This window comes from Xiphophorus couchianus, chromosome 4 (genome assembly GCF_001444195.1).
Source record: "Xiphophorus couchianus chromosome 4, X_couchianus-1.0, whole genome shotgun sequence".
NCBI classification, from domain to species: domain Eukaryota; kingdom Metazoa; phylum Chordata; class Actinopteri; order Cyprinodontiformes; family Poeciliidae; genus Xiphophorus; species Xiphophorus couchianus.
In genome coordinates, this window is record NC_040231.1 from 26,691,742 (window position 1) to 26,718,909 (window position 27,168).

The 27,168-nt window shown below is 40.2% G+C and overlaps 1 protein-coding gene across 15 annotated transcripts in view; it reads left to right on the forward strand.

Annotated features, from left to right (window-relative positions):
• Positions 1-27,168, forward strand: part of neo1a (neogenin 1a) — a 204,398-nt gene that overhangs the window by 113,768 nt on the left and 63,462 nt on the right. For all 15 annotated transcript variants that reach the window (XM_028014609.1, XM_028014608.1, XM_028014596.1 and 12 more), the window contains 3 exons: positions 822-1,097; positions 2,729-2,879; positions 15,574-15,710. In XM_028014609.1, coding sequence (XP_027870410.1) covers positions 822-1,097; positions 2,729-2,879; positions 15,574-15,710 — 564 coding nt within the window. The remainder of the gene's footprint in view (positions 1-821; positions 1,098-2,728; positions 2,880-15,573; positions 15,711-27,168) is intronic.

Sequence of the window (27,168 nt, forward strand, 5' to 3'; positions counted from 1 at the left end):
GGGGCCACAAAAATGTCAAACTTTTTATTCCATTTTTAAAAACAAACTTCTTGTGCCTTTTTGATTTCATGTGCTCAATTCTAAACTTAAAAAATTACAATTTTATTGAAATTTATTGTTTTATTTTTACAGAAAACAGGTCATTGTACATACAAAAAAATAAGGAGGGTCTTGCAAGATTGTCTTAGTGTAAAACAGGCCAACCGTTTCTACATTTTAATCGTTGATTTATTTTTTGTCTTCTTATTTGGCTTCTAAGAATTGCTGCAAAAGCAGGTCAATAGTTATGGTTCTAGTTTTTCCAAAACTAAGATGAATGCAAGAACTTTGAGAAATGGGAATCTATATTGCACGTTTACACACTTCAAATCAGTCATCAATCAATCAAATTTTATTTGTATAGGACCTTTCAGCAACAAGGCATTTCAAAGTGCTTCATAAAAACACAAAAATACGTCAACAATGAAACCATTACATTTTGTCAAGTGCCGTCGTTACACTTCTGTTGTTTCATCCTAATCAAAGTGCCCACACTTCTAAGAAGATGTTGTTTCCTGTGAAACAAAATTGCCCTAAAAGATGGAAAAAAAAAACATCCATCTGCAGCGACCCACTACTCCCGATTTGCTCAATTCCAGAATTCGGCCACCCAAAATCTTTCAGAGTGAAGCACCTTGAACTCCCCTGCTGCAAAGTTAAATTACACAGAATACGCTCAGAAAGTTGTTGCTGTAACAGTGGGAAATGAAGTCTGTCTCGATTCCCTCGGTGCACAATGAATCTCATTCACCCTGTTTTTCCTGTTTCTCCCTGTCCTTTAGGGATTCCCCGGTTCGCCAGCCAGCCGTCGCCGGCCTCCGTCCACGTCGGGGACAGTCAGGTGATGGCGTGCGAGGTCAACTCGGACCTGGTTCCGTTCACGCGCTGGGAGAAGGACAAGGAGGCGTTGGAGCTGAGTGACAGGTTGATCCAGCTGCCCAGCGGGGCCCTCGTTATCAGCAACGCCTCGGAGACGGACGCCGGCCTCTATCGCTGCGTCGTGGAAAATGTGGGTTCCTCCAAGTCCAGCGACGAGGCCCCGCTGCAGACCATCCCAGGTGGAGTCAAACTCTGAGAATCGGTCCTTAATGGACACTTTTATCCTTCTTACTGTGATGTACGCAGGGTTTCCTCCAGAAAACGTGCTAATCCCCTTGGTGTGGGCACTAGGGCAATCATCCAGGGGCCCACTGTTTTTTACTTGACAGAAAATGTCAAAATATCACTAGGTAATTACATGTTATTGAAAGACATTATGAACAATACTAAACACCAACTATAAAGTCTTAAAAAAGGCAAACATAAAAAAAATAAAATTAAAAGAAATATCAGTCAAGTTGTTTGCACTTCAGTTGATTCATCCTAATCAAAGGTTTTTCATCCTTTAAGCGTGATTTGTCACTTTATCTGCTGAAGTTGTTAGCATGTAGACCGGTAAAGACATTACAGGGACCTCAGCCTCTCTATGGGTTAACATAATGACCATACTGTGTTTCCAACCATTCTACCAAAGTCACTGTTTCTGGTGTGCTTACCCATCCTCTCTGATTGAAATGTTTAGCCTTTTGTTGATTTATGTTTTTTTTTTTATCTTCCTTGCAACCTTACATTCCAGTTTTATTGTTTAATTACAGAAATCCATCGTGTTTTCTTTATGCTGCTCATTACTTTTAGCACGAAGACGTCCGTCTAACCAGGGTGAGAACTGGTTTAATGCTAAAGGAGCCGACTGATTCCTATTAAGTTGAATTGATGCAACAGTAACTCACTTGTTGCTACAAAGGGACGCTGAAGTCCGGCGAGGCAGGGTCTCCTCCTGCCCCTCCAGAAGGTTTATTTACTGTGCTGTTAAACGCCAGACCTCCTACCGGCACAGAGGAGATATTGGAGGCCGTAACTCTGACTTCAATAAGACCTCTGTGGGATTCTACGTCCTTTGTTCGCTCATAGATGAATTCGTGTAAGAAGAGACCTTGTGAAACCGTTTGAGGAAATTAGATTTTCCAAACGGGTCTAAGAAGACGTTTCCAATGGGAGGCAGTGATTGACGTACAGAATGTTTAGTTCTGTGTAGGCCTGTCACAATGACAAGTTTTGCTGGACGATAAATTGTCCCAGAAGTTATTGCGATAACCTGTCATGTTTTTCTTTGAGACAGATAATGATGCAAGAACACATTCTCAGAGATCAATAAACTTTAAATTTTATTTTTTTCAAAATAAGTGTTTTACAGTGTTAAATGTAATTAACATTTAACACTGGAGCTGGAAGACATTTTAAACATCCCAAATAAGTGAGCAGAACAACAGAAACAACAAATAAAATGAATTATTAAGTCACTGTAAGCAAAACTGTCCTTGATAGAAAGAGAGAGAAAGGAGAAAAACAATAAACCACGCAAATTATTGAACTCGTTTTGATTTATCATGTGATTTATTGATTTATTGCTTATTGTGACAGGCCTAGTTCTATGTCTTTATGGCTGTTTGCTGTACCCTATAAAAAAATGGACTCAGGTTGTTAACGAACACATCATTGTTATTGCTGATGTTACTCGGACTTGAAACATAATTCATTTTGATTTAGCCTTGCTGGCTTCTTTTGAAGTTTATCACTAATCATTCTTAAACCGCACTTCTCTTTTTTTTCTCTCTGTTTTGACCCTAAACATTTATTGTATTTTCCAAAGAACCTGGAGTGGAGAGGAAGCTGGAGTTCCTGGTGCAGCCTGCGCCTGTGGCCAAGCTGCTGGGTGCTGGCGTGTTGCTGCCGTGCGTGGCCACAGGTTACCCCCCACCACACATCCGCTGGATGTTTGGAGACAAAGCGCTGGAGGAAAGGTATGAACCTCATTTAAATTGCATCAATACGTGCAGTTTAACACCTAAATGATTTTATAAAGATGGTTGTTAAATTTTCTTTCACAATTATTCAGTTATGCAGGAAAATTATTTTTTTTTACTTTATTGACACCATTCCTGAAAGTTTCTCTGCTACACCAGCAGAGATAAAACTAAACATACCTGGCAGGAGAGTTACACAATATATCGAATTACAGTTGTTATCGCAACATCCATGTTGTGCAATAACACTTTTGCAAACAGAGCACTTCAATGCAATTTTAGATAAGATATTATATTTCTAGTGCGGTGCATGCCGTGCATGTTGGATCGTCTTTTACTGGCGTTGATGCTCACACTTGATATATGTATTATTATTGGCTGAGATCCTGAAGCTGAAAAAAAGCAATGGGGAAAAATGTAATAAGGAAAAAGACAGATGAGAGTCAGAATTGTGCAGGTTTGTGATCACAATGGCCAGCAGGACTGTGGCAATTATATTTATATTAATCCAATAAAAAATAAAAAAAGTTCATCCCAAAGGCATTTTAAATGTTGCTGTAACTCTTGCAGGAAGGATTTCTGGTAGCAGTCAGTGTTGCAACAAATCTGGAGAGGCCTCTGACTGAAGACATTGTGGCTATAAGGCAGTTTCATGACTGTCATCATATTCTAGCAGCTCAATATCCAGCAGCAAAGACAATATTTAACGGTAACATGTCCCGGATTAATCTGTTGGTTGCTAGCAAGCGCTGCTAATCTGCCTCATTTGCTTTAGCCTTTTCCTCTTCAAATTTCTATCAGGCTATGATCAGAAAGTCAGGCACAGAAACAAATTACAATGCAAAAATAAAAGGCCCAGTGTTTCTCACTGAGCACAAAATTATATGAGCTGTTATCAAAAAAACTGTAATTAGTTAGCCTGAAAAGTCCTGTAAACAAAGAAAACGCTTGTTAATTTTCATGTGTTGGAAAAGACAGAATCCAAATCTGTTAACTCAAAATGCCCAGCCAGGAAAATCGTTCCCAGTTTTCCCATGATTGGACATATTTTGTGCTGTGTGTAGTTTTTAAAAAAATAAGAAAAGAAGTTGAAAGGAGAAGTGTCGAGCCTGAAAAGAACCATCTACTGCAGATCATCTGGAGTACTCACGGTTTGTCTTGGAAAAATATTTTGCTTCTCGTCGTCTAGAGGAGCAATTAACATTCTCCTCTAATCTGGAACAAACGTCAAAACTTCAAAACTGCTGAAACACTGAAGTCTTTTAAATTAAGGCTAAACCTCACCTGTTTAGAGCTGCCTTTTATTAGTAGTCACTGGAACATCGATCAACATATTGGATGTATATCGGCTTAATGATTTTGATGATGACATTTGACAAAATGTAATGTCTATTACTTGTCTCCCAATTGCTTACCTGATATTTTTATAGTATAAAGCACTTTGAACTGCCTTGTTGCTGAATTGAAATAAACTTGACTTGGCTAAAAGTGCTACTGACACAGTATTGACCTTTTCTCCCATATTTTATAAAACAAGAAATCCTTCCTGTTTTAATAATAATAATAATAAAAACCTCACAGCCACTTTGGCAAATGTGAGAGGACTGCTTAGCGAGGGAACGGGTCCCCCAAACATTAGCTAAAGATAGCTAGAGTTTTGTAACAGCAGTGTCTTCATGTTGTACTTCAGGGTTCTTGTATAAATATATTTAAGGGTCACTTATACAAGAACTACTCAGTAAGAGCCTGCGGTTAGTCTACAGGCAGACTCTGGTCCATTCAATCGAGTTTTTGAAAATCAGCAGCAGTGCTAACACTTTTGCTCCCAGTGCTTCTGGCCTCCCAAGAAAAAAAAAGAAGCTAAACGGTTTGTCCTGGCGCCTGCGCCCCAAGGTGTCGATGCTTTTCTGCCACTGCTTCCCCCAAGAGCTTCACGTCGGAGGAGGGGCGGGGAGAGAGTTAGATTTGAAAACAGAGCCGCTTCATCTGGGAGACCGGTGCTGCCGGGTCGCCAGCTGACGGGAAGCTTCCCAAATAAAGAGCCGAGGCAGAGTGTGCTCTCGCTCCTCTGGCTCTCATTAACTCTGGCGGTGTGACTCAACGTCCGCAGAGAGAATAGCGCTGAACGTGGGAAATTTCATTCTCACCAATTAAGAAAGGCGTTTGTTTACCTCACCCCTAGTTTGTCAATTCTGCAGTATAATACCTTGGTGGGTCAATACGAAAAAACAAAAAAAAAAAAACAGATTGAAATGAGGCCCATTTATCTAAATCCAGCTCTGGATGGGGATTTGTGCCTTAAGTGAAATTAAATGTAAGGTTGTCACATTGTTATTCGCAAGGCTCCTGTGTGGCGTGAGCGAGAATGTCATTAGCCCGTCGAGCTGACGGTTCAAAGCGCGACGCTACGTCAGCTAAACGTCTTTAATGACTCTGATTGTCTGCAAGTGTTCTGACCTCCAAAGGGAGCCAGCTAAAATGGACCTTATTAATCTACCTTGTATTAATTAGAAAATAACATCCAGTGCGAATACTCCTCCCCTCTTGGGGTGTCTGTGGAGGTAATTAGCAAGCATACTGAACTATCAGGGAAACATTGGCCATATTGAAGAGGACGGAAAGCCTCCTGCCGTCAGAACACAAACAGATAGTGGAGCAAAACCATTTTCAAGACGTTTCTTTGGAGTTTTTATTTTTTTTAACACAACAGTGGCAATTAAGAAGAATATCAGAGGAATTTTCTTTCTGTTCTCTTTGCGTTTCCCTTTCCCTCCTCTGAGGCGGCATGTAGGAGAGAGACGATGCTGCTGGTTCAAACACTACGGAGTGAATTAGAGGCACAAAGGGAGAACCTTAAAAGAATAGTTTTATTAGTCTTTGGTGCACAGCACAAACCTTGAAAGTTGAGTTGCTGGAGCTGTATGCATGTGATGAAAGAAGATGGAAATGAACGGAAAGTACTGACAAAAAGTAGAGTGACTTACGCGAAGCGTCTTCTGCTGGTTCCTCAGCTTTGTTATCCCTCTTGTTTCTGTCATTGCTCTTTTGTTTGTAGACACATATAACAACAGCAGCTCTGTAAGTGGTAGTAGATTTTGTATTTTAAAATCGCTGGTGTATTTTTTTTGCTATCCAGATTGTTTCTCTAAAGACATTTCGGATGTTTGCTGCTGCAGCAGTTGTTGAAATATGAAACTAATGGGGCCCAATCATGTTTGGTTTTCTGTAGGCTGATGTGAAAGTTTAAGATCTAGAAATGGTCACTTAAAAACTAACATTAGTTTCACTGTGGTTAAATATTTCCCATTTAGTATTTCATTTGTCAGAATTGGTTCTGACAGGTAGATTCAATGATTGTTCATTAACTGATGAACTTAGTTTGTCTTGTCACAGTCGTAGCAGTGGCGTATTGTTGCATGAGTTGAAACATAAAACACTTAGCGTGTTATTCTACTCCAAGTTGCGGTTCAATTTTTCATCTCCGACCTCACCCTCTCCTCACATTCGGTCGACTCCTAGCAGGTCTGTTACCAAGGACGCCAACCTTGCCGTTTATTTAGATTAGTCCCTGCCACACTTTGACAGATTACGCCACGCTTTAAGCTGTTCAGTCAACATTTATTCTAAGTAAATGTCCTGTATGTCATTGATGGCGTCCCCAGATATCAGTATGCAAAGACGGGGAGGCGAGTGTTCGGCCGGTGGAGCGGTCCTTTGAACGCCTCGTACGCGCCGGTCCCGATGACAATCAGGAAAAGGACAGTCATCTTTTGTTCTTTCGAAGTATCACTCCATCACCTACCAGAATTCCCATGCAGTCAGTAAAAATGGATGAATTATGCATGGCGGGGGAATTGACGGGGGATGCAAATCGCGCCTCATCCAAACCCTCCGGGTCGCCCGTCTCCTCCGCTCCTCCTTCTCTCCCGCCGCTGATTCGAATACGACTGTGAGCGTCAGGTTTTACTGCCATGTAGAACGGAGGATCTCGGCATGCGGGAATTGTTTATGATTGGGTTTCTCACCTTCGTGCTCACTTTGCTCATTTCAGGTGAAAACGTACATATATATATACTGCGTGTATATATATATATATATATATATATATATATATATATATATATACAGGCAACCGCTTTTATGAATACAGAGTTGCACTTTGTCCGTTGTGTTTATTTTACTACCTTGAGAGAACAAGAGGAACGTGAAGAAAATGAAAAATTACTCTCCATCCATGACTTTTTATTACGTTACAAAGGAACACTTTTTCCATGTTTGAACAATCGGACTTATCCAGAAATTAGCACCTTTGATGAGATTCGGTTAGCAGACGTTCTCACTTAGCAAGCATCTCTTCTCCTTTGCTTTTTTTTTTTTTTTTTTGCTTATTAGCAACAGTTGGTTTCAGACGTCTTTGGGAAGATCGGATCCAGCCGACAGAAAACAACAAGGCCATAACTTTGTCAGCCTTGCTCGCAGCAGAGCAGGAATCAAATTGAGATTTGTTTATTTAGTTTTGTCAGATTGTGAGGTTGGAGGCAGGTTTCACGGCCACTGGTGAAAATCTGAATCACCACAGCTCTGCCTGGTGTCCTTTTGTTACGGACCCTATAAGTATTCGACTCTCGTCTAGGTCGAAAATAAAATGCGCGCTTTTTCCATGTTTTTTAGGGTTTTCCAAAGAGCTGGTGCTGAGTAAAATTAGAATCTACTTAGTTTAATTTACGAAACACTAAATCAGCCTTAGTGAAGAATGTGCCATTTTTGTTTTTTCTTTTTTTTCTTTGTTGTGTCATTGAAAAACATTAGAAGCACTTAACACTGAACAACTCAGCTATTTCAGTTCATAATGGATTACAAAAAATGTCCATAATTTAAAATTAATGTTCACATTATCTCAGATGACAGTGCTTTTTTGTAATTTGGTGTTAAAAATAATGTATTTTCTTTTCCTGTTCAACTTTTTCCACAAACTATTAGCTTATGCTAATGATTTCTAGTAAATTTCCTTCATTAGCACATTCTGTTCCCAGGTGGGTCTGGTCTTTATTTAGGTGTAGAGATGCACTGATCAAGTTTATTTCCTCAGCCGATACAGATTTATAGGGTTTTTTTTATGTCTGTCCTGCTGACAGTTTTGATTCATTCTACATTTTTTAAGAAGTACAGTTGATATGTTGTTTCTCCAAAAATTGTTGGAGTTTTTATTGTATTTAATAAATATGGAGAAATCCAAATTTTTTTGTATTTTACCCACAGATCACTGATCAGAACCAATAAAAAATCGTCTGACTCCATCCTTGGACATTTTCACAATTCATTCATGAAAGCCAATCACTTTGGACTCGCATATTGCATTTTTTTATTTTCGCCATAAAATTTGGATCCACTTTATAATGCATTCTTAAATATCTTGTTTATATATTCAAACAGCGACGATCTGCCTCTGCCCGGCGGAACGACTGACTTTTGAAAATTGCTTTCTGAGTTACAGCTCTTTTGGGTGCAGTCGCTCATAATTGTCTACAGTCTTAAACAAACTCGTAAAGTGACTCTGCTCTTCGCACTGCCAGTGTTGCTGCGTCAACAGCACCCGCACTGAGGAACGTCGAGTTTAAATTGTCAGGTTGTTTCCAAAGGCATTTTAAAAAATCTTGACATAAAAAGAAAAGATGACGTTTGACTGCTTGCAGTGAAACGCAACCTTTGTTTTTCTCTAGAATTGAAAACCGCAGCATGTGATTGACGTTGTCGTTCGTTTAATGCGTTAATCTATATCCATCTTTTTTGAAAGTCATAAGAACACGTCGGTCTACGTCACATCTGATGAGGGAAACGTTAAGTGCTTCATTTTGTTTGTCAGAACGAGAGTGTGTAGGTAAATTCAATGCCACTTGCAGAATCTGATTTATTCCAGCTTTTTTTTTTTTTTTTTTAAATATGGGGCTTTTGATTGTATATCTGCTACAAAGGCTGAAATCAAATCTTTTTTATACATCATCCCTGTGTGGCTCCTTCTCTGGGAGACTTTTACAGCATAATAAATGGAATGGAATGGAGCAATTGTGTGCAGCACTATGGAGTGGGTTTGTAATGAAAGAGCATATTTAATTTAGTTGTAAATTGATGTCGGTTTTGCTTAGCAAACAAATAGCGGCTTTGGTGGAGGATGCACTTTTTAAAATACCCTTCTAGTTTTAAATATACACAGAAAATGTTTTTCTTGTGAAAATTGCAACAACTATTCTATGTTTTTTTTCTGTTTAACCTGTACAACAATAAACTAAAAACATATTTTAATGAAACAAGCAAAGCAGTCTAATTTTAGTACAAAGATGATTTAGATCACTGTAGATAGAGTCAAAAGATGAAAAGGGTGTTGCTTGGTTAAAGGGAAGGAAAAAGAGCAAATAATGTAATTAACGCTTCAGGTTGACCATCTTTATCTGGATTTTTCTGGGTATGTTGTTTCAGCCACGCCAGGATAAGGGTGACTCTCGCTTGATTCCACCAAATTTAATAATTTAATAATTTTTGAGTCCACTCTTTAGTAAAGGTCAATGGAGGTTTGTGTTCCTATTTGCTATTAAATTAAGAGCAAAAACATGGCTGATGAAAGATGGATATTTTGTGGCGTAGCTTACATTTCCTACTTGAAGAAGATTTGAATTTGTCTTTTTCTGTGAAAATCAAATTGTGATCAAGGGGCCGCGCAAAGTTGCTCCGAGGTCCATCCGATCTAGGTCCATTAAAGATATATTGTATTATATCAGAACCTTGTTTTCAGTGGATTCTCTGATATTTTATGGAATTACAACTTGAGGTCCATATGGGATATTAATGTAAGCTTCAACATAGCAGAAAATGTTAACCCATTAAAATGTTGAGGAACTTTGACAGAATACGGTTAACTGTTTCTGGCATCTAAACTATGAGCACAAATTATTCATTTAGAATATATATGAGCGAAACTAAGACTACTTTTTGAGAAAACGAGAACCTCATTAAAGGTCTTTGAGTTGCTCCTGCCTTGTTTTAGCCACACAGATACTGCAGTATTGGTAAAATGCTTCATGGCCTGGCTACCAGCTCTTCTTTTAGTAAGCATAATGTCTGAGTCTGCCCCATTTAAAACGCTTATTGTTGCGTGGCGCGCATATGCAGACGTGGCGCACCACGGGGCGTACCGGGTTTGTTTAGCTTTAAGAGACCTGCAGGATCCACCGGAGCCATCTAGATGGATATTACGTGAGTCCTGAGCTGCAGGCTTTTATTGTATTATGCGCTAATCAAGTGATCAGATTATTCTTGGGAACCCCGGTAAGGTAAGCGAAAAAGCAAATTAAGTCAGGTATGCAGGAGTTGTTTTTGTCTCCAGGGCCCCTGCAGCTCTTTATTACTAACCAGTGGAGGACAAAAATGTTTTCTTGGCTGAGTCACTTGAGAAGCTGCAGCCTGTGATCTTGGCAGCAGCTTGTTGTTTTTTTTCTTCTTTTCTTTCATTAATTTCTCCACTTAGTCTGTTTTAGTTATTCACTGACTCCTTTCTATAACTGGTCGGACTTTTTACCTCCATTTTGCCTTTCACATTTCTTTTCCCAGAATTGTATTTCAAGACTTATTTTATATGGTGTTTAATCAGAAGGGACTTATGAGAATTTAAAAAAAATTACAAGAGCATCCTGGCCAATGTATTAGTTGGTCAAAACGACAGTAAGCTGCAACCGACACATAACAAAACACAGTAAAAATGTCATTAACAATAGAAGTAATAGAACCAAGTGTGTCAAGCATAATTATTAGCAAATTCATTTATCAAAACATTAACATCCTGTTATTTGAGCAGATTTAAACTTCCTTTAAATCTGACTCCTTTAAGTGATTTTAAGAAAAATTTAGTACATTTTCTTTATTTATTATTTTTATCTTAACTCGGTACAAGCCTGCAGATATTAGAAATGCATTTTCTAAGTAAATTTAAGAACGTCTTGTATTCTGGATGACATAGGATGTTTGATATTTGGGTGTAATGTTGAGAAGGACTTTGCAAATTAAAACTTAACCAAGAGAACATTCAACACTAGCAATACAACATACAGTAATAAGTCTTTAAAGGTTGTGCTGAATCTCAAAATAAACTGTTTAAGAGTAAAAAAAATACAAATCTGTAATCAAGCAAAGACCTCAATGTAGCGCAGATTTCTCTTAGCCTCAAAGAAGAAACTGGATTTTATCTTTGTTTTTTAAACCGGTTTGATAGATTGAGAGAAGAAAGCGCCGAATTGCACTGATCAGTATTAAATAAATTGTGATAAAGAGACTGATCTTGTGTGAATCCAGCAGAGTAAATCACAGTACCATTAGCATAAAAATGTACATTTGATGCTCCTTGGTCTGGATTGTTGTATAAAATGAAAAAGGGTGACCTTAGAACTCATCCCTGAGGAACACCTGTAGCTAGATGGATTAAACCAGAAGAAATCCCCTTAACTTTCTCTCAGGGTTTTAAACAAAATGTTCTGACAGTACACAAATACCAAACTACTAAATAAAACACAGTTTAGTTCTTGTTTAGGGCATTTAAAAGCAGAAAAATAGGTTTATTTTCAACCCCTGCAAATTTAAATGATTTTCCCCAAGTTTTAAATGTAATTCAAATTCAGGGTCTTCAGGGGGCAAAAGCCTAAAACAGGTTCTGGAGTTCATAGTTTTCTTTTTCTTCTCATGGTGACAGTAGTGATTCAGATGGCGCGACCTCTGCACAAGTACTGATTGCTCTGTGGCAACACACTCCTGTGCCTCCATCAAGAACCCACAGGACCAGTGTTTCTGTGGTCTGCAGCCTGCTGACCCTTCCACTAGTCTATGTTACGGATGGCTGACCCCCCCAGGCAGGATGGCAGAACACAGTGCAGGATTGTGGAAAACTTTCAAAGCAGATGAACAGAAAAGGAAGAAATGCATGGTTTGTGCTTGAAACAGTTCATTTATTTATTCCTAGATGATCCTAATTAATTGGCTTTCTCATGACAGTAAGAAACATCCTCAGCTGACACAGCTCAAGCTAGCTTCCTGGTGTCAGAACAGACGTCCCCTGTTCAGATGAGCTCTTTCACTTGAGACACACTCAGACTAAGCAGAATGAGGAATTGTCGGATTCTATGTATTTTCAAATACCCGAAAAAAAGAAGCTGTCAGAGCCTTTTATGTAGCGTACGGGACAAAGGGCCAAAAGTCTGAATGGTTGTCCTAGCGAGAGAATCTGCAGGAATGCCTGGCACAGCAAACTCGGATGTCTTCAGAGGAATTTTTTTCTTCGTTCATTCATCAGGGGGATTTGGCGTGCATCCCGCCTCAGAAGAATCAGCCATGCTCTCCAATTTGAACGAGGGTCTCTGCAAGACATTGGCCATTTCCAGCACTTCTGAAGTCTTTCATTTGGCTGTGGAAGAACAGAATAGGCAGATTGTTACTTCATGTCGCTTTGATTCTCCCACCTCAAATATCCATGACGTTCTCTGCTGGGTTTTCTGCTGAGTTTTGTATTTTTTTTCCCCTCCAAGTGTTTCCTTTATCGTTGCATTGCTGTCACAGTACGGCATAATGTCTTCAGATTTAAGATGTGTCACACTTATTTCTCTTTGATGTCTTGTCCATATGTATGTACAGTATGTATGTATGTATTTGTGTGAGTGTGTTTTCGCTCTCTTCTTTTCGGGTCACCCAATAGATTTGTTGTAAATATTAGGTTTTTCTGCCAGACGACATGATCTTTATTTGAAATGTTCGGGTATTTCAAGGAGTTTATGATTCCATGCTTTCTAACCCAGGCTCCCAGAGCCGTTAACCCTCCTGTGGTCTTAGTGTGACGCAAATGTCAGTCGGACAGTGGGGGAGTTGTCCCGTCAAACCGCCAATTCCGAAACCACACACACACACAAAAACAAAAAAACTCGTAAAAGCGCAACTTTTATGACTGCGCACAGATTAAAAAACTCATGGGGTCCAAATGACTCCATCTCTTAACAGTGCAGGAGGATTAATGGTGAAACTGGCCCACAGAATCACACATCCTCCACTGTATTTCACAGTGAAATAAGGTGCTTTTGGAAACTGCGCCTGCTTGTCTGTGGTTAAACAGAAAATGTTCTGTGTTCTTTTTTTGACTTCACACATTTATTTGTTCAGAATGGTTCAAGTTTGGTGTGGCACTGGTGAGTTTTACTTAGTTATTTCTTTCTTATTGAAAAAATTTTTACTGACAGTTTTTACTAATCTTCCATGTCATAGCACTCTTCCCCCACTCAGGTCCTCCAGCAATTAGCAAACACCTGGAGGAACGGCTCACCTGCTGAGTTAATCATACTAAATACTTAGTCCAACTCTCCAAAGAACAGTTGTAAATGGCATAACAGAGGCACATTGTTGTGATGACAAGATGAAGGCGGAGTCCCAGAAGGAGCACGAGCTCCTTAAAGAAACAGAGGCCAATTTCAAAGCGTCAAACTGCAAATTTCCTTCAAGTCATGTTTGACATACACAACATTTTTTATAACAACTGAAGAGTAATGATTATGTAATGTCATCTTGTGCCTGGGAAATACACAATGTCGCCTCTTTGATAAATCCCTCTCCTTGCTGAAACAGTGATGTCATCAGGAACATCAGGTTGAGCGCCACTCCAACGCTCCACTTCAGCACACAGATGGCCTCACAGGCCGCTGTTGCCAAACCAGGACTCGTCATGAGGCGAGACAGCAGCACGAATGTAGAAAACCTACATCAGGGATGTCAAACTCCAGTCCTCAAGGGCCGGTGTCCTGCAACGTTTAGATGTGCCTCTGCTGCACCACACCTGAATAGAATAATTAGGTCATTAAGACTCTGGAGAACTGATCTACACAAGGGCAGGACAGTGGCTCTTGAGGACTGGAGTTTGACACCTGTGACCTACATAGTCACAAGTTAAATAAATGAGCCGTTTTGTATCTCTACCTCTCTGTAAAGCCTGTGTTGCTTACAGTTGCCCTCTCTGGATGCTTGCTCAGCTGAGCTGCTGGTTGCTACTCTTCTCTTGTCTTTGCTTCTCCCTTTGTGAACGCTGGGCTTCTCTCTGTAAGCTATCGATTGCAGCTCTCTTCCCTCTCTGCCGCCTCTTCCTGCTCCAGTGGTTGTTGAATCCAGCCAGAGCTCGGCCACAGTCTGCATCCCACTGCGACTATTGTGAAAATTAAAATCAGGACTGTTTAAACTGGTGGGTCATTGGTTCACAGGGAAGACATACAAATAGATTTGAGGTTTTTATTTTTAGTGATAGGCCTAAATACACAGCCCCTCTAGGACTTTCTAATTGCAAAAAAGAAACAAAAAAACAATCAAAATCACTGTTTTTTTGGTGTAACTTTGGAAATATTTGCGATTTGCAAGTGGAAGAAACACTGCCACCTGCGGGTGGGATTTATCAGTTGATGCAACCCAATGTTTGTGACCATTTTTGTGGAAAATTTGCAAGACAAATGTGGGGATCTGGATGCCCTGAATAGAAATAGAATAATAAATGCATATGATTGCAGTTTGCAATCAATCACCGAGTCCTCGGTTTCCCTGCCTCAGAACCTTTAGTGTTGCTGTGTTTATTTATTTGTAAATGTTATAGTTTTATTGATATGGATCCTACGCAGCCTGGAATTTCAAATAAGTTTTTTTCAGGTTTGGATTCATATGGAAAAATATTTCAAGAGATTATTATTATGAAAGCCTGTCCATCCAGCCATCCAAAGTTATTTTGAACCTATTTTTTTTATTTTATTTTAAAATTTAGCTACAAAACAAGACCAGTGACAAAAATTCACATTTTGGTTCGAAAAGTATTAGGAAATCCATATTAAAAGAAGAAAACGCAGACTTTATTTGCACTTGTAAATATCTGTGATTATGATGCTTTTAATCTTACGCTTGTAGAGCATAAAATCAGCTCTCCAAGTCCAATCTTTGCTGGTTTGCAGACACATGCCACCAGTAGACGCCAATAAGCTGATGAAAGAAAATGAAAACATATGTCAGGATGATGAAACAGCCTGAGCAGTTGTCACAGTACAAACTGCATAGACTTCCAGCTCACAGTCTCAATAAAACTTGCCTGCGTTGTAGTCATTCCAGATGGCAGATTGTACATAGGATCTTGAGGGATGGCAGCAAAATAAAAAATGAAGACATCTGTTCTAGGACATTTATTTTTCATCGCTCTATGCTACACTATACGGACGACTGAAAAATCCCACCTTATTTTTTCCAGTCTGTATTTACGGAGCGCTGCTGGAACCTCCCGTAAAAATTATTGTTGATGAAGACGTGGAAGGAGCTCAGATTAACTTGGTTTTCACCCACTTGGGGCTGCATTTAGGGTATTTTATTTATTTATGGATGTTGTGACGGTGCAAAAGAAATGAGGGCAGAATATGGAGTCAAACTCCGGTCAGTAGAGGAGCATTGCTCTCCTGGGAATGCACTTGTTTCTACTCTGAAGTAAAGCGACAGAGGATTGTACTTCATCTATACGTACAGCCAGCGTGATACAAAATGTGTCGCGGCTCATGGGAGACCTACTTTATATTTGACGAGTAGAGATCCCTGAATCTAAATAAAAAAGCTTTTGCTTATGTCTAACTTTGGTCCCACGTTCTGTTTTCAGCGATGGTCGTGTGGAAGTGACGGCAGGCGGCAGCCTCCAGATTTCCAACCTTACGGAGGAAGATGGAGGCGTGTACACCTGCGTGGCTGAAAACTCCAACACCACCATCGAAGCCCAGGCCCAGCTCACAGTTCAAGGTAATCTAATCAGCCAGCATCGCTGGTTTCTACAAAGTTTGGATTCTGATCCACAAAACAACAGTGACGGAACCATTGGACCCAGACATTTGCTGATTAATGCTAATAAATCAGTTACACAACACCATTAAGCAAGTAAAGTTTTATTTGTATAGCACCTCTCACAAATAAAATTTGACTTAGACTTAGACTGACTTTATTGTCATTTTGCATGCACAGGGTGGATACAGAACGAAATTTCGTTGCAACACTCAGGACAATGTTTTGAGGTTCCAATGTTGTGAGGTTACTCCAGAATAGAATAAAATACAGTATAAAATATGAATATAAATATGAATATAAAATATAAAGTGCAGGACTGACAGTAAAATGGAAGTTATTTAGCTATGTATATGTGCAAGGTATGAAGTGGAGATTAATTATTTGATTAATGTAAAGGATATCTCTGAAAGTTGGGATGTGAACCATCATAAAAAAACACCAGTAAATCCAAAGTCCAAACACAAGAAGCCTCTACAACCATAAAACTATTGTTAATTACTCTCGTCGCAATAGTTCTTACCAAAATATGCTAGGAGGAATTATTTTGATTTTTGGAAATTATCTGAAGATCTTTAACACAGTGTTTAGTGGCCCACTGGTTTATATTGTCTGCTCTCTGTTGTATTATTAAAAGCAGTGAAGACTGCTTCAATGTCAATAAAGATATCAAATATCTAAAAACAGACATTTTGAACACTGTCTGTGCTGTTTCTGCCTCAAAATCTAAAATATATCAATTTCTTTACCCCTTTTAGGCGTAGGAAAAAAATGGTTAACAATTAGTTGCTATGGCGATTCCCACCTTTCGCAGATGAAAGGCGGACGAGCAAACCTTCATTTTAGGCCTCAAACAAAGTTGCTTTATGCACTTGCAAGTCAAAATTATTGAACCATGAGAGTGGTTAGACTACATGTGAGAATTTTGTTTTATGAGTCTGCAGTGTTTTATCTGGCAGATCTGTGAGGTTTTACTGTCAATACTCAGGAGAACATTGAGTGCAGACATAATGGAAGCTGGCTGTATGATGTCTGCACTTTTGGGTTATTTTATAGAATACTGTAATTTCTACAGCAATGTCTGACACCAGTGACTGAAGCTAGACATAAATTCCCTATATTTTGAAGGAAAACTGTGAACATGAAAAGTGGTTTGATTCCAAATCTTTCAGAAAATGTCAAAGTCTGAAAACTCTGAATATTCTGTGGTAAAACCCAAGATCTGTCCAAACAAAATAGCGCCGTTAACACAAATGAGTTGAGCGTAAAATCTTTTTAGCCTAACAGCATGTATGCCCTCTTACACAAATGCATTGTGAGTACTGTGCATTGGTAGATTGTTATCTCTATCAATCTACCAAAAAAAAGCGTTATCATTATTAGTTTTCAAAAAGTATATAGTTTGCATTTGACTGTGCAAGCTCCAACACTTACGGTCAATGTCTTGTTGAAGCACCCATTACCTTTTCAGCATAAGCCATCAATACCTCTGAACGTCTTTCAATATATTCACAGTAATTGGTATGCAATAAAATTTCCTGACTCTGTGCTTTGAGCTCAGTGTTTGGAAGTCATCTAGCAAACTTGTACAGACACAAAAGAACAGTCTGGCTTTCGTCAGTCAGTAAAATACAGAACAGTTGCTCTCTAGGCAGATCGGTGTGTTCTTTGGCAAACTGTGACCTCTTTAGGCCGTGTTGGAACCTCCTAAAGCTGTCTTCTAATAAAAAACACGAAGCTGTAAATCATCTGTGATCGGCCTGGAACTGATCATTGGCTCACTCTTGTCCATTTTGAATTTCCTTTCAAATGGTGGTTTTCCATTTTCTTCAACATCTTTTTTTGCTATCATCTCATCTTCTTCACTTTTTTATATTTGTACTCCTCTCTAGTCTATGTTTTGACTAGAGAGGAGTCAAAAATTGTCTGGAAACACCCGTTTTACTCTGGTTCTTAAATAGAAATCCACTCTAAAGACAGTAAATGTTCAAACTATTGGGTGTGTTGGGTTTCTATTGCTTTGCTGCAGCTACTGGTGGTTCACCAGGTTCTTTGAATCGAAACGCTGGCTCTTAAAGCAACGTCTGAATTGAGAAAAGTATCAAAATGCCAATTCATTCAGGTAAACTCCAACTTTCGGTGCCTGTTTAAGCTTCAGTTGGTGTTTCTCCGTGAACTACGGCCCAGCTACTGTTCTCCAAGTAGCTTTGGCCGAAATCCTGTTAGAGATTGATGGAAGAGTTTTTGTGATTTTCAAAACCATAAAAAAATTTTTTGAATGTGTGGGTTTCAATCCAATTTGGGAATTTGGGATTTGGGAAAAATCACACACCAAAATGCATGAAGAGGAACAAGTTGGCATGAAATCATCAACTGCTAACAGCACAAGCGAACTTCGGTGCATTTGCATCGACACCGGTAATTATACATGTAATCAGTCCCTCGGGATTTAAATCATCCTCTTGTGGCTGAAAATCACCTGATATCCCGAAGTATTAGTAGCTTTATTGTTTGGGCTACGTTAGAAACAAAGTGACAGTGCCACTTGAACAAATGTGCAAATTGGAATTGGGTGAGAGGCAGCAGCAAAGTCAAGTTGCATTAGCCGCTGAGGAGAGTGCGGCAGAAAAGAGCAAGAGTCTCTGCAGGTCTCGCTGAACTCTCAGATCATCCCTCCGTCAGCGAAAACAATCTCATTTCGTCTTATTATGTTTGGGAATGAGGTTATTAAAAGCCCCCTGGACTCGTATTTCAGACATAAAACAAAGCCAGAGAGAGTTTAGTTGGAAAGGAAATGGAACAAGCAAGATGTATTTCTCGCATGCGAGCCACTCCGAGGCAGAGCAAACGACTGTAGTGGCAGAAACAAGCAAATCAAACAGAGCCCAAATAGTTGCGCAGTAATTGTCATTAAAAGACACTTGTGGACTTGGATGGGTTTCCCGACAGCTCCGAGTCAACGGGATTTTGGCTCAAAAGAGTTGAGGCAACGGGGGGAAAAGTCCCCGGGGTTCTTTCCAACACTTTATTGCACTTCACACACACACCCGTCGTGCCACGACTTCCAAACCTCTCTGCCCAAATCCCTTCATCTATTCCTCACCCCTTGCCCTTCCTTCATCACTTCCCGCCACTTGCTGTGATTAAAGGAGGCCGAAATGGAAAATTGGATCGGGTCACAGGAGGACACTTCACTTCATTCATTTCCAACTCTTCGAGCCCGCCTACCAAATTCCCTCTTAAATCCTCCACACGTCCTGCCCGACCTCCCTGACACACTCGAGGATGGATCAGCACTCCTGGAATACGGTAGAAGGACAGCCGTCGCTGTACCAGAGCGACATTTTGATTAGCGTCCATGTTGTACGCTTAAATGCTTTTGTGTCAATCGCATACAAGAAGAAGCCAAATTGTAGCATTGATTTTCTCTCTTGACGAGGAAAAGGGAGCCTAGAAAGATCTCTCAGTAAGTAGTTATTCCTGTAAAGGACAGTTAAATCAATGTGGTTTTAATCCATACTATCAACAAACTATTTCTTCTTTGATTGACTTCCATTAAAACCCCTCCAGGGTGTTTTTTTTTTTTTTCTGGAGTAACGAGAGGAAATTGTATGTTTACCCACAAGAGGCTTTTCATAAACACCGGACTGTTAGTAGTGGAAAAGATGCAGGAAGCCAGCTGCTCGAACACTGTTGGGTTGGAGATACCTGGAGGGTCTGTAGTACAGCTGGTGCGTAAATTTAGAGGAAGAAATACACAGATATTCATATAAACACCAAACACACAAATGTACAATTGCCGGCGTCTCTCAGTTGTGTATTTACAAACAGCGCCTCACAAAACTATTCATATCCTTTGAGCGTTTCCACATTGCATCACGTTACAAACGCAGTGTTTCATTGACATTTTTATGTGGTTGCTCCATTGTTACAATCGCGCAAAGGAGCTATTGTAAGGTAGAAGTAGAAGAATATGATTCTTTGAAAAATAAGTGAACAAAACAACTGGAATTGGGGCCCAAAGATCAGCCGGTCAATCGATAAACCTCTATTTTCTTATTTTTAGGCGATCAGCCGATATATCTGAAATCAGTCTAATCCACCAATCTAATCTACCTTTACAAAAGTTTGTTTTTAAAATTTTTAAAAAAGACTAAAAAAACTTTTAAAAAAATTTTGGTCAGTTTTGGTAGTCTGGATTACAATGCCGTACGTTTTTCATTTATATTTGAGAGAACTACCTCATGTAAGGCTAAACAGGTTTGAATTGTTTAACATTTATTGTTCGGTGGTTTTCAATAAAATAAGATTGAAACGTCGAAGGTGTATTGTGACCTTATAACACCTGACAGCATCAGTCATTAAAAAAACAAACGGTATAGGCCAAAGTTATAGTTTTTGAATGATCAACGATCGTGGTTGGCTTGCTGTAATTCTGGGTCAAATATGAGCCCGATTGTCTGACATAGGACGATGAGGACGCAACAGCAAATCTACAGCAATAAATCAGAATAATTTAAAAGGAATGGATCAATGACAATCCAGAAGTTGTTGCAAGAACCATAAGAAAGCAACCTGAAATCTGAAAAGGATGCTTTTCAGATTTTACCAGATCAGATCCACTCAGAGTCACTCTGGCTGAAGCGATCTAATCTCAGGAGGATCCAGCTGAATTTACACCAATAACATCTCTGTTTGGCTCTCCACAAATCACACATCTAGCTGCAGAGCAACAATATGCTTCAGACTTGTATTAGGTCCCTGGGTATTTTGCAAATAAGCAATACTTACTAAAATCGCATTGCGCCTTATCGTTCTAATAATTACAATCGCAATGTCACTGTGTTTAAGAGGGTTTGGCTCATTGTTTTTGTTCAGCTAATAAAAATCCTGTAATTATCCCGCAACAGACAGGAGGCTTTAGAAGATGGTGACGCTCTAAATGAGTGTTAACAGCAACACTCAGGCCTCTTGAGTCATATCTCAGGGCCCCATGTGTGGTGTTGACACACATGCATGTGTTTCTGTGATAACTGTCTGTGGAAGGGGGTGTGCGTGTGTGTGTATGTTATGTGGTGGATGACTTTGCTTTGACATCTCACCCACTATCAGAGATGGGAAGAGAATAAATGAGGCCAGAGGAGGCAGCAGCTTTTGATTATGGCCGTGCGTGACTTGGGCACCACCCAGACCTGGGCTCTCTGTGTTTCTGTGTGTCGGGGTGTGGGTGTGTTCTATACAGAAATAGTCTATAACCTGTTTGTTAGCAGTTTTATGGGGCTCCGAGTCAGTGGTCCGCATCTATCATGCCCTGCTGCTATCAGGTCATCAACTTAATTGTTCTTTCCATGTGCTGGGCTGCCAGGCAGGAAATCCCTGCCCCCCATAAAAGCCTTTCATTTGGGCTGTGGTCTCTGGATGAACAGCCATGGTGATTACAAGTGTTTATGGTTTGTTTTGGGTTTTTTTTTTATAAATGAACAAAGGCAGCAAAAGTTTAAACATTTTGGAGGAAAACTGGCAGAAATAAAAGTGCTTTCACCCTTACAGATTTCTTCTGTTTTTCATTTTTTTGAGTTGGACTTAATTGACTCAGATAATCGAACGACATTTAATGTCAGACAAAAGTTTATTGAAATGACATTGTTTTTTTTTTTTTGAGTATGTGTCCGTATCAGAACTAAACAACAGCTGCTGCGGCAACGGCGGAAAGCAAGCAGACTGGGAATCAGACAAAAACACCTGGCTGAGATAAACACACTCCCAGGGAGAAAGGGAAAAGGCATGTGTGTGGGGATGTGTGCGCACCAGGTTGATCAGATTAAATCTCTTTAAATAGCAGGATGGAAAGCTTATTTCAGCCAAAATTAAACTGCTCCATGACAGCAGCAGGTTGGAATTGGGGGGGTGGAAGTGTGGAGGAACTGTGAGGTGAAATTTCTACCAGATTATTGTCAAATTGCAACTTTCCAAACAAACCTTTTATAGGAAACAGCCTAAGCTGGGTGGATAAATAAAGCTAACACAAGACAATAATGCCAGCTTTACACATCGGTGGTAACGCTAACTACTAATAGTTTTTCTACTACCGTGTATTTAGCTCACGCCCCTTTACTATCTTTTCACATGTTGAAAGTAGAAGTACTTTTTAATTGAAATGCAGAATGTGGCAATTTTTATCCGGTTAATCGATTGTCAGAATAATCTGCAGATTGATCAATTTCTAAAATAAATGCTGGTTGCAGCCCTAAGCTGACGCACAACTTCACACAGCAACGCTGCAGACACTCAGACGTTCTCATCCCTGCAGCGGCTCACCTTACCTGAACATTTATAGCCGAGAAACTAAAAGTTAAGAAAAAGTTTGCACCAGATTACCAGAGATTCAAACTAACGCCAGCATGCTTTACAAAGCATGATCAGACAAGTTTTTCTTTTTCCTCCCCTACTTTCCTACTTTCAGCGCAGTCCCCACTGAAATGTCCGACGAGGATGTTTTTGAAGAGCTGTCGTCTGAAAGCGCGTCAAACGCCAGCCTCGGCGAGCCTTGTCTCGGCATGTCCCCGGCAAGCCTCGCGCATCTGCTTTCACTCAGCTCTTGTAATTTCCGAAGCATCGGGAGTCCATGAAGGCATCCAGAACACACTGGAGTGCCTCTCTGCCTCTGGCATCATCTGCTCATTGAGCAGGAATGCAAACATAAAGCATTGTGTTTGGGGCTTTACTGCCCGGAGTGCTTGTTTTCACTGGGATGGCACAAAAAAAAAAAAAAAAGGAGAACTTGTAAAGCTGGACTCAAAATCACACACACACACACAAAGGCTCATGTAATAACTGCTGCTACCCAGATCTTTGGGAAAGTATGACCACCAGAGATGATTTTTTTCTTGTTATTTTCAGATTCAGCTCAATAAACATCATCTTTCATCAGCTTCTGACTCCGATAGTTTTATTACCAGCCAATTAAAAGCGCGGCCGGACCTTCTCTCCGCCTCTCGTTCGGCTTGCTTCTTAAATACCAGCGAAGCTTTAAGTGAAATAATCTGCTCAGAAATCCCTTTAGGGGAATCCTGCAGGGTTTTGTTTTAACAAGCTCACAGTCAGACACACACCGTGACCTTTTAGTGGTCCTCTCTCAGTAGTTCGCTGGAGTCAGTCTGCATTAAAGCTTCTTTTACTAAGCTACGGGCTCGGGAGATAATACCAGCCCTGAAGTACTGCTCTTCCAATCCTTTCAGCCGCTCTCCCTCCTCCACATTCATATTGATGTTTTCTTTCTCTTCTTTTTACGCCGGAGTTTCTTTTGTGGTCGTTTCATTCTGCCTCTGTCAAGATTTTTCTTTTATTAGACGGGGATTATTTGTGTTCCAAAACAAGTTTGCTCATTTGGAGAGATTCGTGCTCTTGGTGTCTGGTGTCTGGCATCTGGCGAAGAAGAGACGAAATCTGCCCGTAGGAAGCATTCTGCGTCAGACTGCATCACGATTACTGGTGACGTTGAATTGAAATAGCGAGTCACGGCTGCGGACAGATCAAAGACATTTCTGAGTTTGATGAGCGGAGACAACTGTCATCTGATCAAATATGTCCCTGACATACACATTTTACCCTCTTTTAATGCCGTGCAAAAGTACGTACACCTTTTGAACTTTTTTTTTTTGTCACTTTGCAATTACACTTTTTTATACAGCTTTATGCAATAGACCTTTATGAAGTTGTGCCTAATTGAAAAGACGTCATTTAAAAATAATTTAAAAAACCCCTGCTGTCTGTTGTCTGGTCATATAGTTGTACTCTGAATACAAAAGCATCCCACTGTCCTTTGAATTTCACTTGTAGTCAAGTTAGTGTTATTTGTAGCATATTTCAACAAGTAATTTCAAAGTGCTTCAGATGTTAAAAACAACACAATAATCAATTATGAAACTAGTGGCAAACATTAATCATCTTAGAATCATAATCATCATCAAATATATTAATTATGTTCCAGTTGTTATCAATCAAAGACAACTCTAAACAAGTGGGGGGTTAGCTTTCATCTAAAGGGACTCAGTGTTTCATCATCCTTGCAGTTTTCTGGAATATTGTTCCAGTTTAGAAACTGAATGCTGATTCAGTAGGCTGGAGAGATCTATGAGGTTGATACAATGGTGAACAGAGCTCTAATTTAACTTGATGCAAAGCCATCCAGGGATTTACAAGCTAACAAAAGTGTTTGAAAGTCCGTTTTCGGAGCTACAGGGAGCCAGTGGAAAGATTTTAGAAGATGTGCCCAACTTCCTGGTTTTAGTCAGAACGCGAACAACTGCGTTCTGGATCAGCTGCATTTGTCTTATATTCTTTTTTAGGCAGACCTGTGAAGACACTGTTGCAATAATCAATATGACTTCAAATAAAAGTACATATGAGTTTCCCTAGACCTTGCTGAGACATTCATCCTTTACTCCTGGAAATGTTCTTCAGGTGATAGAAGACCAACTTTGTAATTGTCTTTATGTGTTAGTGAAGGTTCATGCCTGAGTTCAGCACTGCACTCACATTTTGGCCCTAATAACTACACTGTGAAATCAAGAACTGTTGCCTAGTTCCTAGTTCTTAGTACATTTGACCTGAGACAAAACAAGTATCTTTTCAGTAAGATGTAGGAGCTTGTTTCTTGAATATCTATTTTAAAAGTACTACATCTGTTGAGGGATTTTTTTCCACTTCTAACATGAGGAAAAGTGTCTCGTTTTCTATATTTTTGAACTTGTTTTAAGACTGGTATTTTTCGCAGTGTCGTTTCTCGTTCCAATAACCGAAGCTGTAGCAAAACATTTCTATAACTCACTGCTTTATGTTAGTTTGTAGCAAAAATGAAAAATAAAATCCATATGAAATACAGGGAAATTTCTTGTTGTAGCAAGAGAAAGTGTGAAAACGCTCACGGGTGCGGGCACTTCTGCTATGTACTGTAATTTCTGTGATAGGTACAAGAAATAGAAAGCAAATGACTATTTAAAGACAGTTATTATACAGGTTGTTGCACTAAGAGGCACACGGACCAACACACATTCCCCCGTATGTTTGCTGCAACAACCCTGTTCCCCCTCCCCTCATTACTCCCAGCCACGCAAAAGCCTATATTGGTATATTTAATCGTTCCTCCTCATTGCTCAGTCCAATAGGTTCCAAATGTCTGAACTTCATTTAGAGAAAATGGTGCATGGCTGCTTGATTGGAGAGAGGGAGGCGATGGCTGAAGATGGAGAGATAGAGGGGGAGTTATGGGAAGCTTAAGGGTTGGGTGGGTAGTAGAGAGAGCGTTGAGTAAAGGGAGCCTGTGAGTAGCAGTTGGCATCAAAAGCTGGGCATTCAGAACCAGAACATATACAGTATCTGCCCAGACAAACTCTGAAACAAAGATGTAGACTGGGACAGAATGGATGTACAGGAACATATGGTTAGACGCAGCAGCAGCTGATTTAACACCCCCAACCCACAACATCATTGGTAAAAAGGGGGGAAACGGAAAGAAGAAGAAAAAAAACAGGTGTCCATATTGAAAGCTGCCCACAAACACAAACACTGACTCACCGCTGCTTTCAGAGCCCGACACACCAAAGGAAATCAGCGATTCCACCTGTCTCCGCTGCACACCTACTTAAGGCAAATATCCAGAGAACGGCACACTGTGAAACGCATTATTCACGCCTCAAACACACACTCCGCAGGGCCTCGCACAGAACGGAGGCGCACAGCAGGGTGATGGTTGTCACGGCGGTCTGATGCGTCGCAGTCCTCATTACCGTCCCCGTGTCAGTCTTCGGAATTCATCGCAGCGGCTCTCGGAGCCATCTAGACGCTTATTAGTTACGGAGACGGGGGAAACTTTCTGCTTTCTGCTGCTGGGAGCCTCATGAAAAATGCAGCGTACTGTACGGAAAGGTCGGAGGTTAAGTCATATGTTTATGGAAAAGGAGAATTCGGTATCATCCTGGGATAACCTGCCTACCGGATTGCGTTATCGACGTCACGTGTTCGTGTGGAGGATTCCCCGGATACCATTTGTCCATCTGGAGCAGCTATTAATTTTTATTAGGACGAGGAAGCCGCAGTCCGGAAATTGAGAAAGAACGATTAATTGTCACACAAATAATTGAGATTAACGACGCCGAGGTTTCTTCAGTCTGATCCCGCTCATACTTTTTTATTAGCGCCATTATAAACTTCTATTTCAAAAATACTGTATCCCAACAAAATGCTACCTACTGTTGTTTTTCTCAATTGAGACGTTTGTCTTTGCAAAAAAAGAGTTTGTTTGATTACGATTTATATGCCTGAAAGAAATGACTGCAGATAAACAACTGGAATCAACCTGTAAATGGGACATTTATCAATCAATAAACCAATCAATCAAGTTTATTTGTATGGAGCTACAACTAAATTAGGGAAGAATTAACATGCGTAGATTTAGTTTCAAACAAACTAAACATTGATGAAGGATTTTACACGTTGAGGAGGTGCAGCCAGCCTTTTGGTGCAGACATTCTCTGTTTTAATGTGTGTGGTTTGTCACTTCTCAAAGAGTTGCTGGAAAGTCTTAAAAAGTTGTTGGGTTCGTGTTCATGTAATCGTCAAGCGGATCAGGAAGTGAATCATACACCGACCTATTCGGATCCCTTCAAGAAAAAAACAGACAACTAGACAGCCTAAGCATAAATAAAACAGGTAAAAGATTAAACAATAACTAGAAGTTAACAAACCTGAAAAAAAAACGCCCGACTCAACTGAAAATGTTTTTATTACCTTTTACCGTGAATCGGAACCGTTTAAATAAGCCGAACTGGACCGAGTTGAACCCCACACCGCCTTCCCTCGCTGACATTTTCTGGTGTTTAACGTGTGAACCAGAAAGAACGTCTTGCAGTCGTTTATTGTTCAGCTTCTATTAAGTTGCCTCGCTCCCTCCGGCGTTGCTCCATGTGCTGCAAGTGGAGCAGGGAAATGCGCACCAGATGTGCAGAAAGTGCATCTCCAGCTCAGAGAGAAACAAGCCTGTTTTTAAACTGAAGCAATTGTTCCTTCTTCAAAACCGTCTCAAGCGGATGAAGAATCACTGTGTCCACAAACGCATGTGCGTCGGAGTAAATTAGACATCACTGCATCAAGCGGGGAGGGGAGAGGGCGAAGGGAGATGAAGGCTTGACCTCATAACCCGCTGCTACACTGTATTAAGCCAGAAAAAAAAAAACGGACCCCGTCCTCCGACCGCCGCTAATAACCAATCATCTTGTGTGGATTAACGCAAAATAGATGCTAATAACTCTCTATCAGAGAGGCCCAGGAGGATGATGGGAAAGCGTTAGACCGCACAACTCGGCAACAAAAACACTCGTTTAAATTGTGGTCGGCGAGGTTGCGGCTTATCACGAAATGC